The following is a 25,481-nucleotide window of genomic DNA, read 5'->3' on the forward strand; positions in this document are numbered from 1 at the left end:
CTTGGGAACATTATTCATTAGCGCCTCTGTGCTGCTTGCTCTTGGGCAGACAGTAATTTTGTCTGATTTCCCAATAAAACCTGTGCCTGGGACATTAGGAACCAGGAGCCCTGCTCTGTGTCACAGTGATTACATTAATAAGACAAGGAATTATACAGAGGCTAGCAACGTCTGGAGAGCTACTCAGTGGAACATCAAATAGATCCAACTGTCCCACCCAAGCCGACGTTCCTTATAACGATGCTTCCCAAACTGAGGACCTGGCTCTACTAAGAGAGGTCAAAGCAGTGGATAAAGTGCTCAGTCTGAAGGCCAAGTAGAACTGAGAGCTTAGGTTGAATGCTTAGATATTGCCTTGGATATATATTCAGCTCTAGGAAAGAAGCCATGTTTTCATCCCAAATGTTGGACCGCATTGGAGACCATAGTCTAAAGGCCTCTGCCCTAAGGTGGACCTACACAGGGTGATAACACAAAGTTAGCAGCCTATTGACCCGTGTATGGGGCCTTTCGGATAGTCTGACCAATAAATATCAGATGATGACCACATCAGTGCGTCGATTTGGTCCTCCTACTTCTCGTGCAGTATAATCCAGGAGAAAGAGTTAAAACTGGGCAAAGGTCCACTTGTTTAGTGCCCTCATCTATGGCTCTTCTCGTGTGTCCTGAGCTTTACAGCATTGCATTTGTCATGGACCAGTGACTGCCCAGGTATAATGGGTTCACTCAAGCGACACTGCTCTATTCTGGAGCCAAAGGGGTGAAATGAAGCAGTTGAGGCAGAGAAGCAGGAGGTATGCATAACAGCTGGAGAACATCAGCTTCACAAGAAACTTCAGAGAAACTGGCTTATCTGCTGTGAAATGAACCAAATCCCTCAGTACCAGGTACTGACTGCAGCCTGTGTGTATATATAATTACTTGTGCCCTCCCTCATATACAGCACCCCCTGAGCTGGCACAGAAGAATGGCACGGGAACAGAACCACCTGAAATAAATAAATAAATAAATAAATATAGGGACTGCACACTCAGAATTTAAAAAGGCCAAAGTTTATTACATTTACAAAAAATTACACTCACATGTTCAGCTATGGCCCAGTATTGGCCCTAACGCGTTTCGACCACAAAAGTGGTCTTCATCAGGAGAAAAATCCATAAGATATTACGAAAAGGATAAAAAGGCATAAAATACTGAGCCATAGCTGAACATGTGAGTGTAATTTTTTGTAACTGTAATAAACTTTGGCCTTTTTAAATTCTGAGTGCGCAGTCCCTATATTTATTTTTTGTTTGATTTTTTGGAGACTCTATATGGGCGGTCTTCATGGGACAAGCACCTCACTATGAAATTGAAATTGGGTGTGCGCCTTCCAAAAATCAAATTTGTTATATAGCAGAACCACCCGAAGTCACACACAGGACCTGGGCTGCTCTTAATTCCTGAGGATTTTAAATGAAAACCAAAGCTACAATATCTATGCGCTGGTTCTCTTCCTGAGCACCTGCTGTAGCGGATCAACACTGCAATGAATCAGATAATATCTCTTATATCCATCAGTACCAGCTTCTCTCTCAGCACTCACAGTCTAGCACAACTTCTCTCCCTCGTCACCGTCTACAATAAGTCACCAAAGCTTCTCTCCCTCAGCACCTCAACCCAATGGATCAGTGAAACTCTACTTCATCAGAACTCCAGTAGAATGGATCAGCACATCCTCGATCCAATGGTATTATTAAACCCACCTGATCCACATCTGGCCAACTTTCGGACAGATATTGATTGGGGAAGCCTGTTTGAGGGCCCCATACACTGGCCAATAAGCTGTGACTTAATCTGTCGACATGTTGTATCTGCTAGTGTATGGGGTTGTTCACATTTAAACTAACTTTTAAGGTGGCCATACACGGAGAGATCCGCTCGTTTGGCGGTCACCAAACTAGTGGATCTCTCTCTCACCTTGAGGTGGGCAATATCAGGCTGATCCGATCGTGGGCCCAACGAATACGAATGGGGGTCGGATCAAGGGACCGCATCAACGAACAGATGCGGCCGCGATCCGCCGGGATCTTTTGTCCCATCTGATCAAGATCTGGCCGACTTTCGGCCAGATCACCATCGGGGAAGCCTGTCGGGGGGCCCCATACACGGGCCAATAAGCTGCCGACTTGGTCTGTCTGCAGCTTTTATCGGCCCGTGTATGGCCACCTTTAGTTAGAGAGGGATATTCTGAGACAATTTGCTATTGGTTTTCATTTTTGGTTATCATAGCAAAGAGTACAATACATTCTGAGTCACGTCCTGAACAGTAATATGGACTGTAAACCAACCATGTACTTTAACCTCTTTACCACCAGCTCCAGTGTATCAGACCGTGTCACTGCAGACTGATTTCCCAGAAGGGGTGGTGGACTCAGGGACCGGCCCTTCCAGCACAGAGGCTAGGGAATGAGATTCACATAAAAGTGTGGTTTGTGTAGGCATAACAGATCTATTGTTTGTTTTGTTACGCAGTAATAATGTGTGAATTATTTTAGTTTTTGGACTTTTTGGTTTAAGGGGCCCCTTAGCTCATAACAAGGTTACAGATATATAGAAACATTGGGGTGTCACCCTGCTATAGTTCCAGGGGTACCCAGGGCACAAATAAACACTCACCCCAAATCTCCCCCTAACTGACCTTCATATTGGGCCCCCTTAGCTCATAACAAGGTTACAGATATATAGAAACATTGGGGTGTCACCCTGCTATAGTTCCAGGGGTACCCAGGGTACAAATAAACACTCACCCCAAATCTCCCACTAACTGACCTTCAGACTGGGCCCCCTTAGCTCATAACAAGGTTACAGATATATAGAAACATTGGGGTGTCACCCTGCTATAGTTCCAGGGGTACCCAGGGTACAAATAATCACTCACCCCAAATCTCCCCCTAACTGACCTTCAGACTGGGCCCCCTTAGCTCATAACAAGGTTACAGATATATAGAAACATTGGGGTGTCACCCTGCTATAGTTCCAGGGGTACCCAGGGTACAAATAAACACTCACCCCAAATCTCCCCCTAACTGACCTTCAGACTGGGCCCCCTTAGCTCATAACAAGGTTACAGATATATAGAAACATTGGGGTGTCACCCTGCTATAGTTCCAGGGGTACCCAGGGCACAAATAAACACTCACCATAAATATCCCCTTAACTGGCTGTTATGTTTTGGGTAGCCGAGGATGAGTAGAGTAGAACAGTGCTTTATTAGCAGAGTCATGCAGGCATTACACAACAGTAACTTTCACGACACCAGGAAGTATGCACAGTACAAGCAGGAGCACAGTGACATCTACAGGCCATTTGCATGAACACCACACTGGCCTTGCCTGATTTTGGGCAAGGGTGAATTTGGGGTGAGTTCCCATGTAACAATGAACTGTATTCCTCTGGCTGTAGGTGACTATGAATAGGAGGGCAGTAAAGAAATTTGTATTAAGGAACAAGGCCCTCGGATGTATTTGGATGGATTGTGTTCCTGCTTCTCCAACTGAGACATAAAGAAGCAATAATAATAATAATAATAATACTAATGTAAAGAAGCAGCATTATATACTAACTGATTACACTGTAAAGGTTCAGGTCCCGGGCCCTCAGTGTAGCTGCTCATTTCTGGTTCCTCACTCAACAGAAATTCATTTAATAATAATTATCCTGTTCCTGTAGTTCAGGAAGATGAAGGGAACAGTCTACAAACAAAAATAAACTTGTCTTAACATTTTGGCTCCCTTTTATGGACTGGCACTGCCACAGGCGCCCATGATATCAGGACAAGTCTGTATAGGGCCAGGTCTGCTAAACGACTGTGCAGCTCAGGGAACTGAGCCCCAGCACAGAGTAACCATACACACATCTGTAACGAATATCAATTATTTTGCCTTTAATTTTCTAGACATAAAACATTCACACTGGCTGAGCTAAAAGCATCCCGACCCTTTCCATGTAAGCGGCCATCAGGGTGTTCTAGTCCAGCCCATTGCTCCATGCCCCTCCCCCTATTAGGTGCCACTGACATGTTTTAGTCTGCTCTACTTTTGGAGTCATTGGAGTCTCACTGTACAGGTACAGGTCAGTTTACATCAAAGTGTTCTAGTCCCACCCCCTGCTTGAGTCACTGACTCGCTGTTTCACTCCCCATATAAAATGTCATCAGAATGCACTAGTCCCACCCACTGCTTGAGTCACAGACTTTCTTTTCCTCTCCTCCTATATGTCATCAGAATGTCCTAATACCACCCCCCTGCTTGAGTCACATACTCGCTGTTTCACTCCACCTATAAAATGTCATCACAATGCACTAGTCCCACCCACTGCTTGAGTCACAGACTCGCTGTTCCTCTCCCCCCTATAAAAATGCATCAGAATGTCCTAATACGACCCACTGCTTGAGTCACAGGCTCCCTGTTGCTCCCCCAATAAAATGGCATCAGAGTGCACTAGTCCCACCTACTCCTTGAGTCACAGACTTCCTGCTTCTCTCCCAGTAAATGGAAAACAGACTGTTCTAAGGGAGCTATTCCCAGCATCCTCAGTCACCCACCAACATCAGCTTATGGACAGTGTCTTTGAGTGTAGGAATTTCAAGGCCAAATAAGGACAATCTGCATTTGGTGCCCTTACAAACCCAGAGCAAGTCAGTGGGCACCAGACACATGAACGCAGCACAAAGATGCCACTTTAGCTATTTGAGTCTCTGGGCTGTGAGCTGCTCAAGGCTGAGATAATGACTCTTATCAGCTCATTTCCCATGGGAGAGTCACTCCATACCAGCCTCCTCCTCACCCACACACTCAGCCTGGCACTTAACTCTCTCCATACCAACGCCTGCATCTGTGCAACTGCATCTGTGCAACTGCATCTGTGCAACTGCATCTGTGCAACTGCATCTGTGCAACTGCATCTGTGCATCTAGACAGGGCCCCATGAGTGGGTTCCCATCCCTGGCTGGGGTTCCGGTTTCACTAGTGAGCACAAGCAGATCACATCGGCAGATCACAAGAGAAAGTGGGGGGTGAGGAAGGAAAGGGCAGGTACAACCACAAAGATGAATTCATTGCCCCCATGTCCTATTCTACAGCTCTGTATTCAGCCACATTCTGCAGCGTCTCTCTAACGGGCTGTTCCTGCTAAACTGTATGGAATATATATATATATATGTACTGGAATAGTTTTATAGTACTTCTCACACACCAGCAAACCTACAGGACTCGTCATAAAATTACCTTTGCTGGAATATTTGCTGTGGGGGTGCAAAAGAAGTAAACAATGGGATATGTTGTGCAAGGCTGAAGCTGCGAGTTGTGTTGGGGTCCAACTATTTGCCCCAAAGGACAACACCCCCCACCAAAAGAAGCTACAGAAATGGATCTGGCGCCCTCCTAGTGTATTTGATTCATTTACTGGAAATCATTAAAATCACTGAAAGCCCCTGTTACTGTGTTTCCTCCTCTTCCTCATCCCGTCTGGGAATAACCAACCGGATATTCAGCCGAATCCTCTACACACAGAGCAGGTGCCATTAGTCCAAATTATTCTGTTATACTAATTAATAATAATCAGTCACATCCTCTGCTGCTTCTCTAATAATCACTGCTACAGTCAGGCCCAAACTCATTCTAATTTCCTTGTACCCCTGGAACTATAGCAGGGTGACACCCCAATGTTTCTATATATCTGTAACCTTGTTATGAGCTAAGGGGGCCCAGTCTGAAGGTCAGTTAGGGGGAGATTTGGGGTGAGTGTTTATTTGTACCCTGGGTACCCCTGGAACTATAGCAGGGTGACACCCCAATGTTTCTATATATCTGTAACCTTGTTATGAGCTAAGGGGGCCCAGTCTGAAGGTCAGTTAGGGGGAGATTTGGGGTGAGTGTTTATTTGTACCCTGGGTACCCCTGGAACTATAGCAGGGTGACACCCCAATGTTTCTATTTATCTGTAACCTTGTTATGAGCTAAGGGGGCCCAGTCTGAAGGTCAGTTAGGGGGAGATTTGGGGTGAGTGCTTATTTGTACCCTGGGTACCCCTGGAACTATAGCAGGGTGACACCCCAATGTTTCTATATATCTGTAACCTTGTTATGAGCTAAGGGGCCCAGTCTGAAGGTCAGTTAGGGGGAGATTTGGGGTGAGTGCTTATTTGTACCCTGGGTACCCCTGGAACTATAGCAGGGTGACACCCCAATGTTTCTATATATCTGTAACCTTGTTATGAGCTAAGGGGGCCCAGTCTGAAGGTCAGTTAGGGGGAGATTTGGGGTGAGTGCTTATTTGTACCCTGGGTACCCCTGGAACTATAGCAGGGTGACACCCCAATGTTTCTATATATCTGTAACCTTGTTATGAGCTAAGGGGGCCCAGTCTGAAGGCCAGTTAGGGGGAGATTTGGGGCGAGTGTTTATTTGTGCCCTGGGTACCCCTGGAACTATAGCAGGGTGACACCCCAATGTTTCTATATATCTGTAACCTTGTTATGAGCTAAGGGGGCCCAGTCTGAAGGTCAGTTAGGGGGAGATTTGGGGTGAGTGTTTATTTGTACCCTGGGTACCCCTGGAACTATAGCAGGGTGACACCCCAATGTTTCTATATATCTGTAACCTTGTTATGAGCTAAGGGGGCCCAGTCTGAAGGCCAGTTAGGAGGAGATTTGGGGTGAGTGCTTATTTGTACCCTGGGTACCCCTGGAACTATAGCAGGGTGACTGTTACCCCAATGTTTCTATATATCTGTAACCTTGTTATGAGCTAAGGGGGCCCAGTCTGAAGGTCAGTTAGGGGGAGATTTGGGGTGAGTGCTTATTTGTACCCTGGGTACCCCTGGAACTATAGCAGGGTGACACCCCAATGTTTCTATATATCTGTAACCTTGTTATGAGCTAAGGGGGCCCAGTCTGAAGGTCAGTTAGGTGGAGATTTGGGGTGAGTGCTTATTTGTACCCTGGGTACCCCTGGAACTATAGCAGGGTGACACCCCAATGTTTCTATATATCTGTAACCTTGTTATGAGCTAAGCGGGCCCAGTCTGAAGGCCAGTTAGGGGGAGATTTGGGGTGAGTGCTTATTTGTACCCTGGGTACCCCTGGAACTATAGCAGGGTGACACCCCAATGTTTCTATATATCTGTAACCTTGTTATGAGCTAAGGGGGCCCAGTCTGAAGGCCAGTTAGGAGGAGATTTGGGGTGAGTGCTTATTTGTACCCTGGGTACCCCTGGAACTATAGCAGGGTGACTGTTACCCCAATGTTTCTATATATCTGTAACCTTGTTATGAGCTAAGGGGGCCCAGTCTGAAGGTCAGTTAGGGGGAGATTTGGGGTGAGTGCTTATTTGTACCCTGGGTACCCCTGGAACTATAGCAGGGTGACACCCCAATGTTTCTATATATCTGTAACCTTGTTATGAGCTAAGGGGGCCCAGTCTGAAGGTCAGTTAGGGGGAGATTTGGGGTGAGTGCTTATTTGTACCCTGGGTACCCCTGGAACTATAGCAGGGTGACACCCCAATGTTTCTATATATCTGTAACCTTGTTATGAGCTAAGGGGGCCCAGTCTGAAGGTCAGTTAGGGGGAGATTTGGGGTGAGTGCTTATTTGTACCCTGGGTACCCCTGGAACTATAGCAGGGTGACACCCCAATGTTTCTATATATCTGTAACCTTGTTATGAGCTAAGGGGGCCCAGTCTGAAGGCCAGTTAGGGGGAGATTTGGGGCGAGTGTTTATTTGTGCCCTGGGTACCCCTGGAACTATAGCAGGGTGACACCCCAATGTTTCTATATATCTGTAACCTTGTTATGAGCTAAGGGGGCCCAGTCTGAAGGTCAGTTAGGGGGAGATTTGGGGTGAGTGTTTATTTGTACCCTGGGTACCCCTGGAACTATAGCAGGGTGACACCCCAATGTTTCTATATATCTGTAACCTTGTTATGAGCTAAGGGGGCCCAGTCTGAAGGCCAGTTAGGAGGAGATTTGGGGTGAGTGCTTATTTGTACCCTGGGTACCCCTGGAACTATAGCAGGGTGACTGTTACCCCAATGTTTCTATATATCTGTAACCTTGTTATGAGCTAAGGGGGCCCAGTCTGAAGGTCAGTTAGGGGGAGATTTGGGGTGAGTGCTTATTTGTACCCTGGGTACCCCTGGAACTATAGCAGGGTGACACCCCAATGTTTCTATATATCTGTAACCTTGTTATGAGCTAAGGGGGCCCAGTCTGAAGGTCAGTTAGGTGGAGATTTGGGGTGAGTGCTTATTTGTACCCTGGGTACCCCTGGAACTATAGCAGGGTGACACCCCAATGTTTCTATATATCTGTAACCTTGTTATGAGCTAAGGGGGCCCAGTCTGAAGGCCAGTTAGGGGGAGATTTGGGGTGAGTGCTTATTTGTACCCTGGGTACCCCTGGAACTATAGCAGGGTGACACCCCAATGTTTCTATATATCTGTAACCTTGTTATGAGCTAAGGGGGCCCAGTCTGAAGGCCAGTTAGGAGGAGATTTGGGGTGAGTGCTTATTTGTACCCTGGGTACCCCTGGAACTATAGCAGGGTGACTGTTACCCCAATGTTTCTATATATCTGTAACCTTGTTATGAGCTAAGGGGGCCCAGTCTGAAGGTCAGTTAGGGGGAGATTTGGGGTGAGTGCTTATTTGTACCCTGGGTACCCCTGGAACTATAGCAGGGTGACACCCCAATGTTTCTATATATCTGTAACCTTGTTATGAGCTAAGGGGGCCCAGTCTGAAGGTCAGTTAGGGGAGATTTGGGGTGAGTGCTTATTTGTACCCTGGGTACCCCTGGAACTATAGCAGGGTGACACCCCAATGTTTCTATATATCTGTAACCTTGTTATGAGCTAAGGGGGCCCAGTCTGAAGGTCAGTTAGGGGGAGATTTGGGGTGAGTGCTTATTTGTACCCTGGGTACCCCTGGAATTATAGCAGGGTGACACCCCAATGTTTATTTATATCAGTGAGTGCTTATTTGTGTCCTGGGAGGAGAACTTTATAAATTCTTGGTTCAAAGCCTAAAAGCATTAGCCAAAACGTTGTCGATACAGTCAGTGCATCACTGTGGAACAGCAGAGATATGAGACATAATGTGGGACACTCAGACACTAATTAGCCACATCCTCGTGGGGATATTTATGAGATGCAAAGAAGCCGATGTGGGGGGGCTGTATGATTAATGATGAGGGGGAGGTTCTGTTGGTCTCTGGGTTTGTACCTGAAACTGAGTCTCACATATAAATATATATAACGACATTGTACTGAGTGTACTTTCTGTTATTGGTTCCGTTTATGAGACACGTGAGTGGGACACGGACTCTTGGGATGTGTCTGTGGATTTTGCCCCCGACATTACATGGAGAGGAATCTCCCGGGCAAAGGAATTGCTGTACAAACATCAGTATCTCTGGACAAACAGACTCACATTACAGTCACACATTGTACAGATAATGGGAAAAGTCTTTTTTTCTGCCAGTGCCAGATATTTTCAGGCCAATCCCATTGAAAAATAAAAGGGCTGATTTTGAGCCTTTGTCTGACTCTCTGGGAGCTAAAATATGTTCATAACTGCACTGTGTGCCATAAGCCTTGCCCATAAAGCTGACACTTCCCTGAGCATATGCCATATGTTGCCCCGACATTGTTACTCCACATGCTGGGGGATCTCAGGCCTTCCCAGGAAAGATCTCATTATACGGTAACTTAGGTTGAAAAAGGACACAGCCATCAAGTTCAACCTTTACCCATTATACATGGAGCAAGGCCATATGCAGGGCCCCCCTTTATTACACTATTCTTGGGGTACGGTCTCTTATTACGCTACTACAGTGTAAGTGGCTTAGAGAGAAGTCTCTAAATTGTAAGATTCCTAGAGCAGAGCCTCCATTATACCACTAGACTGTAAGCTCCTTGGGATAAAGTCTCCCATTAACCACTAGACTGTAAGCTCCTTGGGATAGAGTCTCCCATTTAACCACTAGACTGTAAGCTCCTTGGGATAGAGTCTCCCATTTAACCACCAGACTGTTAGCTCCTTGGGATAGAGTCTCCCATTACACCACTAGACTGTAAGCTCCTTGGGATAGAGTCTCCCATTTAACCACCAGACTGTAAGCTCCATGGGACAGAGTCTCCCATTAAACTACTAGACTGTAAGCTCCTTGGGACAGAGTCTCCCATTAAACCACTAGACTGTAAGCTCCTTGGGACAGAGTCTCCCATTAAACCACTAGACTGTAAGCTGCTTCAGACAGAGTCTCCCATTATTTCACTAGAGTGTAAGCTTCTTGGGACAGAGTCTCCCATATCACTAGATTGTAAATTCCTACGCAGTGTAAGCTTGACACAGGGTCTACTATTTTACCACTAGACTGTGAGCTCCTTTAGATAGAGTCTCTCATTATACCACTAGATTGTAAGTTCCTTGGGGCAGAATGTCCCATTATACTAAGTGTAAGCCCTTGAGACAGGGTCTAACATTATACCACTAGATTGTAAGCTCCTTGGGACCTGGTCTCCCATTAGAACACTCCACTGTAAGTCCCTTGCGGTAAGGGCCTCCTATTATTAGCACTAGAGTGTTAGCTCCCTAGGGCAGGGTCTCGTATTATACCACTAGAATATAAGCTTTTTGGGCTAAGGACTCCCATTATTGAAGTAGAGTGTAAGCTCATGAAGCAGTCTCCTATTACACCTCCAGACTGCAAGTTCCTTGAATAAAGGTCCCCCAATACACCATTAGTCTGTTCAACACCACCAGAGTGTTAGCTCCTTGGGGCAGGGCCGCTCATTACAATCTAGTAATCCCTCGGAGGGAGACGGGGCCACACTCTAGAAGGCCTCTCCAAACTGTCAGCAGCTAAGGGCCGCTCTCATCCCACCACACAGATGGGGGGGGGGGAGTTGAAGTGGCGGCTGGGAATGTACAGTGTGATATACACATGCCGTGTGTCTACTTCCTATCTCCACTGTACAGACAGACGGACACCCCTCCCCCAGCACAGGTTGGTGGGACAAAGGACCAGTCCCAATGCTTCTCCTTTCATGTCACAACACAATGAGTGTACAGTCATCCAAGGGTTACTTCTCTGGGAGCCAAAGAGATGAGCTCTTAACCCTCTGTCGCCCATAGCACCAGCTGTAACCTATATACTATACTATATATATATTCTGGATTATTGCCATTAGCCTGGTCTGGAAATCATTGCTGTGCGAGTCTCCTGTGCCAGACGTTTGGGCGGAGGTGGGAACACTAATGGCTTATGAAGGTCTAGACTAAACGAGTGCCTTATTAGCCCCTCTCCAGTGCCCCAGGAGCGGCTGACTACACACATCTCTTTCTTCTGCAGATCCCGACCAACCAGATGCCAATGTGCAAAGCAAGGAAAAACGATTTTATTCGCTCCCCGCACTCTCATGTATCACAGCGTGGAAAGTGCTGACAATGAGTTACATAAACAGTGATCACCACCTGAATGTGCTCACTTACAGCCCTGTTGTACAACGTAACACAAGCAGTCCTGTTCCGCTACATTGTTTCAGGAGTCAGGACCAGCAGTGCATGAAATGTAAGCCGACAGATACTGCTCTGCAGATGCTGCTACTCTCAGGGGATGCTGGGACATGTAGTTCCTGAGCTGCACAGACTCTCACCTGGGAGTGCCCTATTGCCTCTGGCTGAGGATCATGGGAGTTTTAGGAAGTTCATTCAAACCGTCCTTTATTCCAAATGTCACTGTTTACTCCCAAACACGGAGACACACAATTGTGACACCCACAACCTCCAGACGGTAATTATCCAAACTGGTTAATGATTATCCAATCCACAAAACATACACATTAAGGGCTAGTCCACACGGGGAGATAGCGACGCGTTTGCGGTCGCGGCGACAAAGCGCCGCGACAGTCACCGCGACCGGCGCAGGCGACAGTTTTGTATGGGCGCCTATGTAAAAACGCCTGTGCTAACCACACGAGGCGATGCGCTTTTCAACAGTCGCCTGAAAATGCCTCGCCAGGCTTTTTCAGGCGACTGTTGAAAAGCGCATCGCCTCGTGTGGTTAGCACAGGCGTTTTTACATAGGCGCCCATACAAAACTGGCGCCTGCGCCGGTCGCGGCGACTGTCGCGGCGCTTTGTCGCCGCGACCGCAAACGCGTCGCTATCTCCCCGTGTGGAATAGCCCTTAGGGCAGAGAAATGCGCTCAGATTTGGGGAGATTAGTCGCCCAGTGACAAATCTCTTCTTTTTCGGGGAGACTAATCTGCCCGAAACTACGGGCGACTTCGGAAAACGAAGCGCACCGATTGCCATCCCACCATCGATTTACATTCTAGCCGGCGGGAGGCAGTTCGGGGAGATTAGTCGCCCTGAGGAAGAGGCAATTTATCGTTGGGCTACTAATCTGAGCGTGTGTCTTGCTACATTTCCCACCCTGCCTGCCCACAGCCCTCAGGGTCAAGATGAGCCTCAGATACGGCTTCTTCTGGGCGGCCTGGCCATGCATGCACTACCTCACAAGTATTTTGGGAGCTTAATCTGTACCTTATACTGAAAACGGACATCCAGTGGGCCTGGGGATTATACCAAGTGAAACCCCTTTTCAATAACCACAAGCTTTCTGCGTGCTGTGCTTACTGCTACCTTATGTCACTTAGATTGTAAGCTCTGTGGGGCAGGTCCTCCTTCCACCTGCAAATTGTCCTAAACCTTTATAACTTAAAGTGGCCATACACTATTAGATCCGATCGTTATGGGTGAATCCCAATCCCTGGGGCCAAACGATTGGATTACAATGCCGCAAATGGGCACCGACGGGGGTCACAGGAAAGCATCACCACACATGGGCAGATAAATTGCCAAAACGGCCTAAAGGACTGATATCGGTAGCTTTAATCTGCCCGTGTATGGCCACCGTTAGATCCATGGCAAGGGAGGCTCTCTCCTAATCCCTGGGGCCCCCTGCAGAGGGCTGAGATGGGCTTTCACAGCTGCCTTTTGATCGCTTTGTGTGTTTTGGAAAGGGGGTCAAGTGCCCTCCCCCCAGCACCCGTTTTACTATTTAACTGTCAGTTTATTGCTATACATGTGACTCGCAGCTTCCTGGGCCTGTGAATGAGAATGCTACAAATAACAGGAAGAGCAGGTAGTAACATATAGACTTCACTGATACAAGTGTACAGACATCAGGGTCCAATTTACAAAACCAGCCCAAAAGTAGCCCAGAAATAGCGCAATACGTGGAGTTAAAAAAGTCTAAAAAAATAAATGAATATACGAGAAAATATGCCTTTTTCAAATGTTCACGGTTTCCCATATTTTTCCATGAAGCAAAATGGGGCAGATTTGCCGGTCACCAGGGGGGTAACTACAGAGGGGGCCCCAGGAGGTATAGGGGCCCCATAAATAAATATTGGTGAAACAGGTTAACCGCTAGACATTTTGGCAGATTTTTGACCCCAAATTGTTTGAAATTGCAGAAAGTCAATGGAAAATGCGAGAATGCTTAAGAGTAACGAGAGACTGGGGAACAGCGCCCAAAATCTGGTAACTTCTACACAAGTTAAGGTGGCCATACATGGAGAGATCCGCTCGTTTGGCGATGTCGCCAAACGAGCGGATCTCCCTCCGATATCCTCCGATATGGGCAATATCGGGCTGATCCGATCGTGGGCCCTAGGGCCCAACGATCGGATCCTTACGATGCCCAAACGGGCGGTCGAATCACGGGACCGCATCAACGAATAGATGCGGCCGCGATCCGACGGGATTTTTAATCCCATCCGATCGAGATCTGGCCGACTTTCGGCCAGATCTCAATCGGGGAAGCCCGTCGGGGGCCCCCATACACGGGCCAATAAGCTGCCGACTCGGTCTGTCGGCAGCTTTTATCGGCCCGTGTATGGCCACCTTTAGTCCCAGAGCATGCTGGGTATTGTAGTCTTACATTCAACTTTGCAGTTGGCTAATTGTTAAAGGACCAGCAACATCAATTGTTTTTAAAAAAAAAATTGTTAGTCTATTATGAAAAAAACAACACCAAAAACTTATCAAACTTTAAAATCGCACAGCCCTTATTAAGAAATAACTGACCGAAACTCCGCTTGCGCTCCTCTTCAGAAAAGGGGATCCGCGATCCATCGTGCGACGCTCGATTTCTCCTCCCTGCCTTCCGTATAGGAGATAGCCAGGGAGGAGAAATCAAGCGCCGCACGATGGATCATCGCCGTGTCGCCTTTTCTGTGCAAGCGGAGTTTTGGTAAGTTATTTCTTAATAAAGGCTATGCGTTTTTAAAGTTTAATTTGTCTTCGTGGTTTTTTTTTCGTGGTATACTAACGAAAAATTTGATGTTACCCAACGACATTACCCAACATGCACTGGGAGAAGCAGGCTTAGCACGAAAAAAAACTTTGGCTGGTTTCCAAAGCACAAACCAGTCAAAGGCCCAAAAAGTAGCCCAAATCATTACTTTGGCTAGTTTGTATTTTCAAAACCCGCCTGGGCTTTAAATGAGTAGCCCAATTGGGCTGGAAAACCGCCAACCTGGCAACCCTGAGAGACTTGGAACTGCACTGGGATTTCTCCTTATTCACATGATGGGGGAGCAGGAAGTGAGCAGCGTGCTGGAAATTCACTTCCTCTGGTGCTATAATAAAGTAACGACTAACCCCAAAAGTCTGTATAATCCATAACACAAAGCTCCCAGGCTCCGGTTTTTTTTTCAATCAGCAGATGAAAGTAAAGCTATATGGCAGCCCCACCCATGTTAATGGCTAGAGATAATTACAGTATATAATAAGCTATGCTGGAATCTTTCTCCATCCCTCAATATACAATGATGCGGGGGGGAATAACAGGAAGGTGACGCAGGATGTCAGCACGAGGAAGTGACTTGATCTAACGCATTGTATGGGCCAGTAATTTGCTTAAATCACCCCCCTACCCAGTGCCAGACCTGGTTGATAGTGTAATAAGTGAAAATACCCCTTTGCTCACAAATGTTACAACAGAAAGGGTTAAAAGGGTTGTTCACCTTTAAATTAACTCTTAAGGTGGCCATAGATGTAGAGATCCGCTCGTTTGGCGATCTCTCCCCGATATGCCTACATTGAGTTGGGTGATATCAGGCTGATCCGATTGTGAGCCCTAGGGCCCAACGATCAGATCATAATGCACCCAAAACAGGTGCTCGCATAGACGCGGCCGCAATCAGACGGGATTTTTAACCTGCCCGATTGAGATCTGGCCAACTTTCAGCCAGATATTGATTGGGGAAGCCCGTCGGATGGCCCCACACACGGGCCAATCAACTGCCGACTCGGTCTGTCGGTCTTATTTGAATAAGAATAGGAGAGAGACTGAATAAAAAATATGAGTAATAAAAAGTAGCAATAACAATACATTTGTAGCCTTACAGAGCATTTGGTTTTTTTACATGGGGTCAGTGACCCCTATCTGAAAGCTGGAAAGAGTCAGAAGATGAAGGCAAATAATTAAAAAAATAAAAAATAAAAATAATGAAGGCCAACCGAAAAGTTGCTTAGAATTGGTCATTCTGTAACGTACCAAAAAGGTGAAGCACCCCTTTAAAAAGGATAATGCACACGCCACACATGATCCGAAAATCGTACGAATCCTCGATTCGTACGATAGGATCTGTGTGTCTATGGCCACCTTTAGATCCAATATATCTTATAGGGGGGCTCCTTTCCTAGCAGATGAATTAGGACTCACTCAAATAACTGATTCCAGTACAAACAAAATAACTGCCTTTTGCACAAATTCTGCATGTAGAGAGACATGATGTCTGGTGAGTTTAATAGAGTGAGCTCTAATACATCTTCTAGGCAAAAGGAGCCCCCCTATAAGATATATTGGATCTAACTGTCAGTGAATATCTGACACCCAACTGCTGCATGAAGACAGAATGAAGAGAAACAGATGCTGAGAGAGGAATAGTGACGATAAACTGGATTATTTCAGAAACACTACAGAATATTTAATTGATTGTATTTAGAAAACTTCTTATTTCAGTATGCTGAAGCTTATATTAAATTTTCATTTTCGCAATAGTTCCCCTTTAATCCTTTGGCCCAATTTGACAGTTACTGAACTACAACCTCATCATTACAAGGGATGCCGGGAATTGATGAGATGGAGGGATGCCGGGAGTTGTTGAGATGGAGGGATGCCGGGAGTTGTTGCGATGGAGGGATGCCGGGAGTTGTTGAGATGGAGGGATGCCGGGAGTTGTTGAGATGGAGGGATGCCGGGAGTTGTTGAGATGGAGGGATGCCGGGAGTTGTTGAGATGGAGGGATGCCGGGAGTTGTTGAGATGGAGGGATGCCGGGAGTTGTGGAGGGATGCCGGGAGTTGTTGAGATGGAGGGATGCCGGGAGTTGTAGAGTAGGAATGATGCCGGAAGTTGTTGGGAAGGAGGGATGCCGGGAGTTGTTGAGATGGAGGGATGCCGGGAGTTGTTGAGATGGAGGGATGCCGGGAGTTGTAGAGATGGAGGGATGCCGGGAGTTGTAGAGATGGAATGATGCCGGAAGTTGTTGGGAAGGAGGGATGCCGGGAGTTGTTGAGATGGAGGGATGCCGGGAGTTGTAGAGATGGAATGATGCCGGAAGTTGTTGGGAAGGAGGGATGCTGGGAGTTGTTGAGATGGAGGGATGCCGGGAGTTGTAGAGATGGAATAATGCCGGAAGTTGTTGGGAAGGAGGGATGCCGGGAGTTGTTGAGATGGAGGGATGCCGGAAGTTGTTGAGATGGAGGGCAGCAGATGGGCCATTGACATAGGTAAAGGTGGCCATAGATGTAGAGATCCGCTCGTTTGGTGAAATGAGCGGATCTCTCCCTGATATATGGCCACATTGAAGTAGGCGATAACAGGCTGATCATAATGTATCCGATACGGGCGGTCAGATCACAGATGCGCCAGACTTTCGGCCAGATATCGATGGGGGAAGCCCGTCGGATGGCCCCACACATGAGCCAATAACTGCCGACTCGGTCTGTCTGCAGCTTTTATCAGCCCATGTATGGGGGCCTTAAGGTTTCATCCTACAGGGGATTTATTTGACAGTGAAACAGCTGAGGAAGTGGTTGCAGATACAGTAGATCGCTTCAAGGAAGGGTCGGATGCTTTTTTTTTATTAAAGGGTTACTGATATGAATCCAACCTCAACTACTATGTCTTATGTGTATGTATGTCTGTCTGTATGTAATGTATGTCTGTATGTTGTCTGTCTGTCTGTCTGTATATATGTCTTTCTATATGTCTGTCTGTCTGTCTGTATGCAGTATAAGGGTCTGTGTGTGTCTCATACACAGCTTGTTTCACAGCCAATCAACATGTTTTATGACTGCCTATTCCCGATCATTAATAGAATTCACATAACACTATTTCCCCCTGAATTTAACCCCCCCAGCACCGGAGTCACAAGACAAGGATATCCCATGATGCATCTGTACCGGCAGCGGATATCACAGTGTCTGTCGTACTCACGCACGATGGGGCTGAAAATGATCATTTCAATTTATTTATGAGCCCCCTTATGTTAATAGTTATAAAGATGAGGCTATTGGTGATTTCTACGAGGTGGGAGGGTAAACAAAGCAGCCATGCAGCTGTTGGAGAGACAGAGGTTGAGTAATGTGGGACCCTCCAGCCACATGGCTACGGCATGGGAGTAGTAGAGAAATGGCACGGCGCAAGGTGAGAGGCAGAGTTTCATTTAAAGGGGATATAAACCCAAACGTTATCTGTTTAAATGTAACTGCTTTCCAAACAATGAGGCAGAAATCAGTTCCCCCCATTAACCCCACTGCTACATTGTTTCAATAGTCAGAATCACAAGGAACAGAGAACTGAGCATTTGTATAAGAGCAGAGAAGGAGGGAATGAGTTAACCCTGTGTTATCTTTCCGCTTGTGACTCAAACACTCGCCCTTAACCCTTTCATGGACAGAGGGGCTTTTAGTTGGTATGACAGATGGTAGTCCTGGGCTAGTCGCATGGCTGAACAATAGACCCACCGGAGGGGCATCTCTCATGGCAAAGGAGGGCTGCCATTCTCCGCTCCAGTCGCTGTTATTGTTAAAGGGGAACTACCATTTAGGAGGGTGACAGTTTGAATGAAACAAAAAGACAAAAAGGACTGACCTTGAGGGGTAGCTCCTTGGTGCGCTCCACTCGTGCTTTAGAAAAGGACTCAATCCGAGACATATTCTCCTGGGTGAAGATCGATAGTGTGGTCCCTCTCGCCGACCCCCTCCGGGCCTTTCAGTTACTTATGTTTTTATATCCAGTTTGAGGGAGGCAAGAGATAGAGAGCTATTCCCGGGGAGATGGAGCTTACAGGCTGCTAACTGCCAGTTACTGTTTATTCACAGGAAGTCACAGCCTCAGTGCAGCTGAAATTATTCAAACCCCAACCCCTCCACCTCCCCCCTCTCTAGGCTTCCAAACCTCAGCAGTCTCATCCCTCCACCAGCAGAGGGGGTGGGGGGAGCCCAATCCATGAACTCTGGTGCCTCTCACTCTGCAGCTGCTGCTCCTTCTGTTTTAACCCCCGACACATTACAAAGTGACAGAGGGAGAGGTCACCCCCCCCCAATCATCTGCTCCTCTCCTTCCCCAGGTACAGTCTGGATCCTGCAGCACCGACCTCTAGTGCCAGAGACACAACAGCACAGACATCTGCCCTCACCATTGCAGCACAACAGCGACACAACAGAAACACACGTGGAGATTCAGGGATGGCACTCGGAGCGCTTTGTTTTCCAAAGTCGCCCGAAGTTTAACCTTTAGGCGACTTCGGAAAACGAACCGTTCCGAGTAAGTCATGTAACTAGGTGGGGACGGGCCCAGGTGTGGGCTGTGCAGCCGGGACCCCCTCCGTACCAATTTTCTTTGCGGCTGCAGCCGACTACAGCAAGGCACAGTCTACGGGGATCTGTGGGGAGTGCGGACCCTGGTCCAATTGCACCCCCTGCACCCCCAGTAGTTACGCCACTGCGACAAATCTCCTTTTCTTCGGGGCGACTAATCTCCCCAAACTGCCTTCTCACCGGCTACAATCTAAGGCAGAGACACACAGGCAAATTCAGGGAGATTAAGTCGCCCAGTGACAAATCTCCTCTTCTTCAGGGTGACTAATCTACCAAACTGCCTTCCCGCTGGCTAGAATGTAAATAGCGCTTCGTTTTCTGAGGTCGGCCCAAGTTTTCTCGTGAAGCACCTTAAGATGGCTTCGGAAAACGAATCTCTCCTAGTGCCATCCTGCCAACGATTTACATTCTAGCCGGCAGGAAGGCAGTTCAGGAGATTAGTCGCCCCGAAGAAGAGGAAATTTGTCGCCAAGCGACTTAATCTCCCCGAATCTGCCTGTGTCTCTGACTTAGATTCTAGCCGGCGGAAGTCAGTTCGGGGTGATTAGTCGCCTGAAGAAGAGACGATTTGTCGCCGGGCGACTAAATCTACCCGAATCTCCACGTGTGTCTCTGCCCTAAAGGGATGGTTAAATAAATTTTTAGTGTGTTATAGAATAGCCAATTCTAAGCATACTTTCAATTGGTCTTAATTATTATTTTTTTTTTTATAGATTTTAATCATTTGCCTCCTTCTTCTGACTCTTTACAACTTTCAAATGGGGGTCACTGACTCTGATCTAAAAAACAAATGCTCTGTAAAGGCCGCCATACACGGGCCGATAAAAGCGGCAGACAGACCAAGTCGGCAGCTTATTGGCCCGTGCGTGGGGCCATCGACGGGCTTCGAAAGTCAGACAGATCTCGAATGGGCAGGTTAGAAAATCCCACCAGATCGCAGCCGCATCTGTGCGTATGATCCGACCACCCGTTTCAGATGCATTATTTTCCGATCACTGGGCCCGTCCGATATCGCCCACTACAATGTGGTTATATAGTGGAGAGATCCGTTCATTTGACGACACTTCCAAACGAGCAGATCTCTACGTCTGTGGCCACATTCAGGCTACACATTTATTGTTGCTACTTATTCCTCCTCTTTCTATTCAGTCCCTCTCCTATTCATATTCCAGTCTCTTATTCAAATCAATGCATGGTTGCTAGGGGAATTTGGACCCTAGCAACCAGATGGCCGAAACTACAAACTGGAGAGCTGCTGAATAAAAAGCTAAATAACCCAAACACCACAAATAATAAAAAATGAAGACCAATTGCAAATTATCTCAGAATATCCCTCTCTACATCATACTAACAGTTAATTAAAAGGTGAACAACCCCTTTCATATATTTTAGCGGCATTTGCGATTTTAGAGGAAAAATCCCAAAGCTGCAAGATAAAGGGCCACGGTTAAATACAGGGATCCCCTAGCAGATTGCGCCCATGCGACGGTGCAAACGACTGGCACTAATGTAGTTATTGATGACATGCGATGCGCCCAACAGGGGCTGTTCACGAAAAGCGTTCACCCAAGTTTCTCTCTCCTGCACCCACATCTGACTGACGACCCCTGCAGCAAAGCAAGAAGTGCAGGCGGCATTTTCTCGCACCTGCGACTGCCATGGGACTGCGCCGACAGTTTCTGTTTCTAAAGCCCGTGACATATGTCTTTGTGCCGGAGCCTTTATGTTTTCCCGAAGCGTGTTGTTTTAACTGACAGCTTTAGTAAACTGTTTGGTTTCTGTTTGTTTTGTTTCTTGTTTTTATGAAATGTGCCAATTTAACATTTTTTTTTTTTTAAGTCTGAGTGTTTAGAATTAACTTCAGAGCCTTGTAGCGTGAGACACTGTGAGGCGTGAGAGGCCGCTAGCAAATATTCTACGGGGGGGAAATATGCCCAGAAGAGACATAAGCTCTAACAGCTAATTAAAGTGTTTATTTATTCATCATAAAATGAGGAAACCAAAGCTCTTGGCTCCTGAGGAATTCAGTACTTTAATAAGTGTTTGTCTCTCTCTATCCCGGCCTCTCTCCAAAGTGTAACATACATCCAGTTGCTAGGGTCTGTAGCCTATGAAACACAGACATTTTTACATTTACACATTTAAATAAAATGCCATTTGGTCTGACTCAAAGTTTAGACTAATGACTTAAAGTTCATTATAAGGTTAACTTCCCCTTGAAATGTCTGCAGTGAATTATTTCGAAACATACAGCCGGTTAGTGCAAGCTGGTGTCACACAAACAAATCGGTTTCTTCCTCTTCTAGTGCCCAGATGATACTTTAGTTAGGACATAGGTTTTCAGATTTGGGTAGAGGCAATATTCATTAACACTGTGTTTATCCCACCATGTGTTCTGGGGTATTATACATGGAATTGGCCTGTATTTATCTGCTGTGGGTTCTGGGGTATTATACATGGAATTGGCCCTGTATTTATCTGCTGTGTGTTCTGGGGTATTATACATGGAATTGGTCCTGTATTTATCTGCTGTGGGTTCTGGGGTATTATACATGGAATTGGTCCTGTATTTATCTGCTGTGTGTTCTGGGTATTATACATGGAATTGGCCCTGTATTTATCTGCTGTGGGTTCTGGGGTATTATACATGGAATTGGCCCTGTATTTATCTGCTGTGGGTTCTGGGGTATTATACATGGAATTGGCCCTGTATTTATCCTGCTGTGGGTTCTGGGGTATTATACATGGAATTGGCCCTGTATTTATCTGCTGTGGGTTCTGGGGTATTATACATGGAATTGGCTCTGTATTTATCCTGCTGTGGGTTCTGGGGTATTATACATGGAATTGGCTCTGTATTTATCTGCTGTGGATTCTGGGGTATTATACATGGAATTGGCCCTGTATTTATCCTGCTGTGAGTTCTGGGGTATTATACATGGAATTGGCCCTGTATTTATCTGCTGTGGGTTCTGGGTATTATACATGGAATTGGCTCTGTATTTATCTGCTGTGGATTCTGGGGTATTATACATGGAATTGGCCCTGTATTTATGTGCTGTGGGTTCTGGGGTATTATACATGGAATTGGACCTGTATTTATCTGCTGTGGGTTCTGGGGTATTATACATGGAATTGGACCTGTATTTATCTGCTGTGGGTTCTGGGGTATTATACATGGAATTGGCCCTGTATTTATCTGCTGTGGGTTCTGGGGTATTATACATGGAATTGGACCTGTATTTATCTGCTGTGGGTTCTGGGGTATTATACATGGAATTGGCCCTGTATTTATCTGCTGTGGGTTCTGGGGTATTATACATGGAATTGGACCTGTATTTATCTGCTGTGGGTTCTGGGTATTATACATGGAATTGGCCCTGTATTTATCTGCTGTGGGTTCTGGGGTATTATACATGGAATTGGACCTGTATTTATCTGCTGTGGGTTCTGGGGTATTATACATGGAATTGGCCCTGTATTTATCCTGCTGTGGGTTCTGGGGTATTATACATGGAATTGGCCCTGTATTTATCCTGCTGTGGGTTCTGGGGTATTATACATGGAATTGGCCCTGTATTTATCCTGCTGTGAGTTCTGGGGTATTATACATGGAATTGGCACTGTATTTATCTGCTGTGTGTTCTGGGTATTATACATGGAATTGACCCTGTATTTATCTGCTGTGGGTTCTGGGGTATTATACATGGAATTGGCCCTGTATTTATCCTGCTGTGGGTTCTGGGGTATTATACATGGAATTGGCCCTGTATTTATCCTGCTGTGGGTTCTGGGGTATTATACATGGAATTGGCCCTGTATTTATCCTGCTGTGAGTTCTGGGGTATTATACATGGAATTGGCCCTGTATTTATCTGCTGTGGGTTCTGGGGTATTATACATGGAATTGGCCCTGTATTTATCTGCTGTGGGTTCTGGGTATTATACATGGAATTGGCCCTGTATTTATCCTGCTGTGAGTTCTGGGGTATTATACATGGAATTGGCCCTGTATTTATCTGCTGTGGGTTCTGGGTATTATACATGGAATTGGCTCTGTATTTATCTGCTGTGGATTCTGGGGTATTATACATGGAATTGGCCCTGTATTTATGTGCTGTGGGTTCTGGGGTATTATACATGGAATTGGACCTGTATTTATCTGCTGTGGGTTCTGGGGTATTATACATGGAATTGGCCCTGTATTTATCCTGCTGTGGGTTCTGGGGTATTATACATGGAATTGGCCCTGTATTTATCCTGCTGTGAGTTCTGGGGTATTATACATGGAATTGGCCCTGTATTTATCTGCTGTGGGTTCTGGGGTATTATACATGGAATTGGCACTGTATTTATCTGCTGTGTGTTCTGGGGTATTATACATGGAATTGGCACTGTATTTATCTGCTGTGGGTTCTGGGGTATTATACATGGAATTGGCACTGTATTTATCTGCTGTGGGTTCTGGGTATTATACATGGAATTGGCCCTGTATTTATCTGCTGTGGGTTCTGGGGTATTATACATGGAATTGGCCCTGTATTTATCTGCTGTGAGTTCTGGGGTATTATACATGGAATTGGCACTGTATTTATCTGCTGTGGATTCTGGGGTATTATACATGGAATTGGCACTGTATTTATCTGCTGTGGATTCTGGGGTATTATACATGGAATTGGCCCTGTATTTATCCTGCTGTGAGTTCTGGGGTATTATACATGGAATTGGCCCTGTATTTATCTGCTGTGGGTTCTGGGTATTATACATGGAATTGGCTCTGTATTTATCTGCTGTGGATTCTGGGGTATTATACATGGAATTGGCCCTGTATTTATGTGCTGTGGGTTCTGGGGTATTATACATGGAATTGGACCTGTATTTATCTGCTGTGGGTTCTGGGGTATTATACATGGAATTGGCACTGTATTTATCTGCTGTGTGTTCTGGGGTATTATACATGGAATTGGCACTGTATTTATCTGCTGTGGGTTCTGGGGTATTATACATGGAATTGGCACTGTATTTATCTGCTGTGGGTTCTGGGTATTATACATGGAATTGGCCCTGTATTTATCTGCTGTGGGTTCTGGGGTATTATACATGGAATTGGCCCTGTATTTATCTGCTGTGAGTTCTGGGGTATTATACATGGAATTGGCACTGTATTTATCTGCTGTGGATTCTGGGGTATTATACATGGAATTGGCCCTGTATTTATCCTGCTGTGAGTTCTGGGGTATTATACATGGAATTGGCCCTGTATTTATCCTGCTGTGAGTTCTGGGGTATTATACATGGAATTGGCCCTGTATTTATCTGCTGTGGGTTCTGGGGTATTATACATGGAATTGGCCCTGTATTTATCTGCTGTGGGTTCTGGGTATTATACATGGAATTGGCCCTGTATTTATCTGCTGTGGGTTCTGGGGTATTATACATGGAATTGGCCCTGTATTTATCTGCTGTGGGTTCTGGGTATTATACATGGAATTGGCCCTGTATTTATCTGCTGTGGGTTCTGGGGTATTATACATGGAATTGGCCCTGTATTTATCCTGCTGTGAGTTCTGGGGTATTATACATGGAATTGGCACTGTATTTATCTGCTGTGGGTTCTGGGGTATTATACATGGAATTGGCCCTGTATTTATCTGCTGTGAGTTCTGGGGTATTATACATGGAATTGTCCCTGTATTTATCCTGCTGTGTGTTCTGGGTTTTATACATGGAATTGGCCCTGTATTTATCTGCTGTGGGTTCTGGGGTATTATACATGGAATTGGCCCTGTATTTATCCTGCTGTGAGTTCTGGGGTATTATACATGGAATTGGCCCTGTATTTATCCTGCTGTGAGTTCTGGGGTATTATACATGGAATTGTCCCTGTATTTATCCTGCTGTGTGTTCTGGGGTATTATACATGGAATTGGCACTGTATTTATCTGCTGTGTGTTCTGGGTATTATACATGGAATTGGCCCTGTATTTATCTGCTGTGTGTTCTGGGGTATTATACATGGAATTGGCACTGTATTTATCTGCTGTGGGTTCTGGGGTATTATACATGGAATTGGCCCTGTATTTATCTGCTGTGTGTTCTGGGGTATTATACATGGAATTGTCCCTGTATTTATCCTGCTGTGTGTTCTGGGGTATTATACATGGAATTGGTCCTGTATTTATCCTGCTGTGGGTTCTGGGGTATTATACATGGAATTGGCCCTGTATTTATCTGCTGTGTGTTCTGGGGTATTATACATGGAATTGGCCCTGTATTTATCTGCTGTGTATACATGGAATTGGTCCTGTATTTATCTGCTGTGGGTTCTGGGGTATTATACATGGAATTGGCCCTGTATTTATCCTGCTGTGGGTTCTGGGGTATTATACATGGAATTGGCACTGTATTTATCTGCTGTGTGTTCTGGGTATTATACATGGAATTGGCCCTGTATTTATCTGCTGTGGGTTCTGGGGTATTATACTGTACATGAAAATAATACTGTATTGATGGGCCCTGTTTTCAACTGACAACTGCC

General features: G+C 46.0%; 1 protein-coding gene across 3 annotated transcripts in view; it reads right to left on the reverse strand.

The window, feature by feature from the left end:
* Positions 1–25,481, reverse strand: part of arhgef2.L (Rho/Rac guanine nucleotide exchange factor 2 L homeolog) — a 116,119-nt gene that overhangs the window by 24,692 nt on the left and 65,946 nt on the right. The window contains exon 1 of one of the 3 annotated variants that reach the window (XM_018231693.2): positions 18,216–18,504. The exons of the other annotated variants lie outside the window; for them this stretch is intronic. Within the exon in view, the coding sequence (XP_018087182.1) occupies positions 18,216–18,278 (63 nt within the window). The 5' untranslated portion in view covers positions 18,279–18,504. Of the gene's footprint in view, positions 1–18,215; positions 18,505–25,481 lie in introns of those variants that run through there. 3 annotated transcript variants of the gene reach the window in all.

The sequence above is a fragment of the Xenopus laevis genome, chromosome 8L (assembly GCF_017654675.1).
Source record: "Xenopus laevis strain J_2021 chromosome 8L, Xenopus_laevis_v10.1, whole genome shotgun sequence".
Classification (NCBI taxonomy): Eukaryota; Metazoa; Chordata; class Amphibia; order Anura; family Pipidae; genus Xenopus; species Xenopus laevis.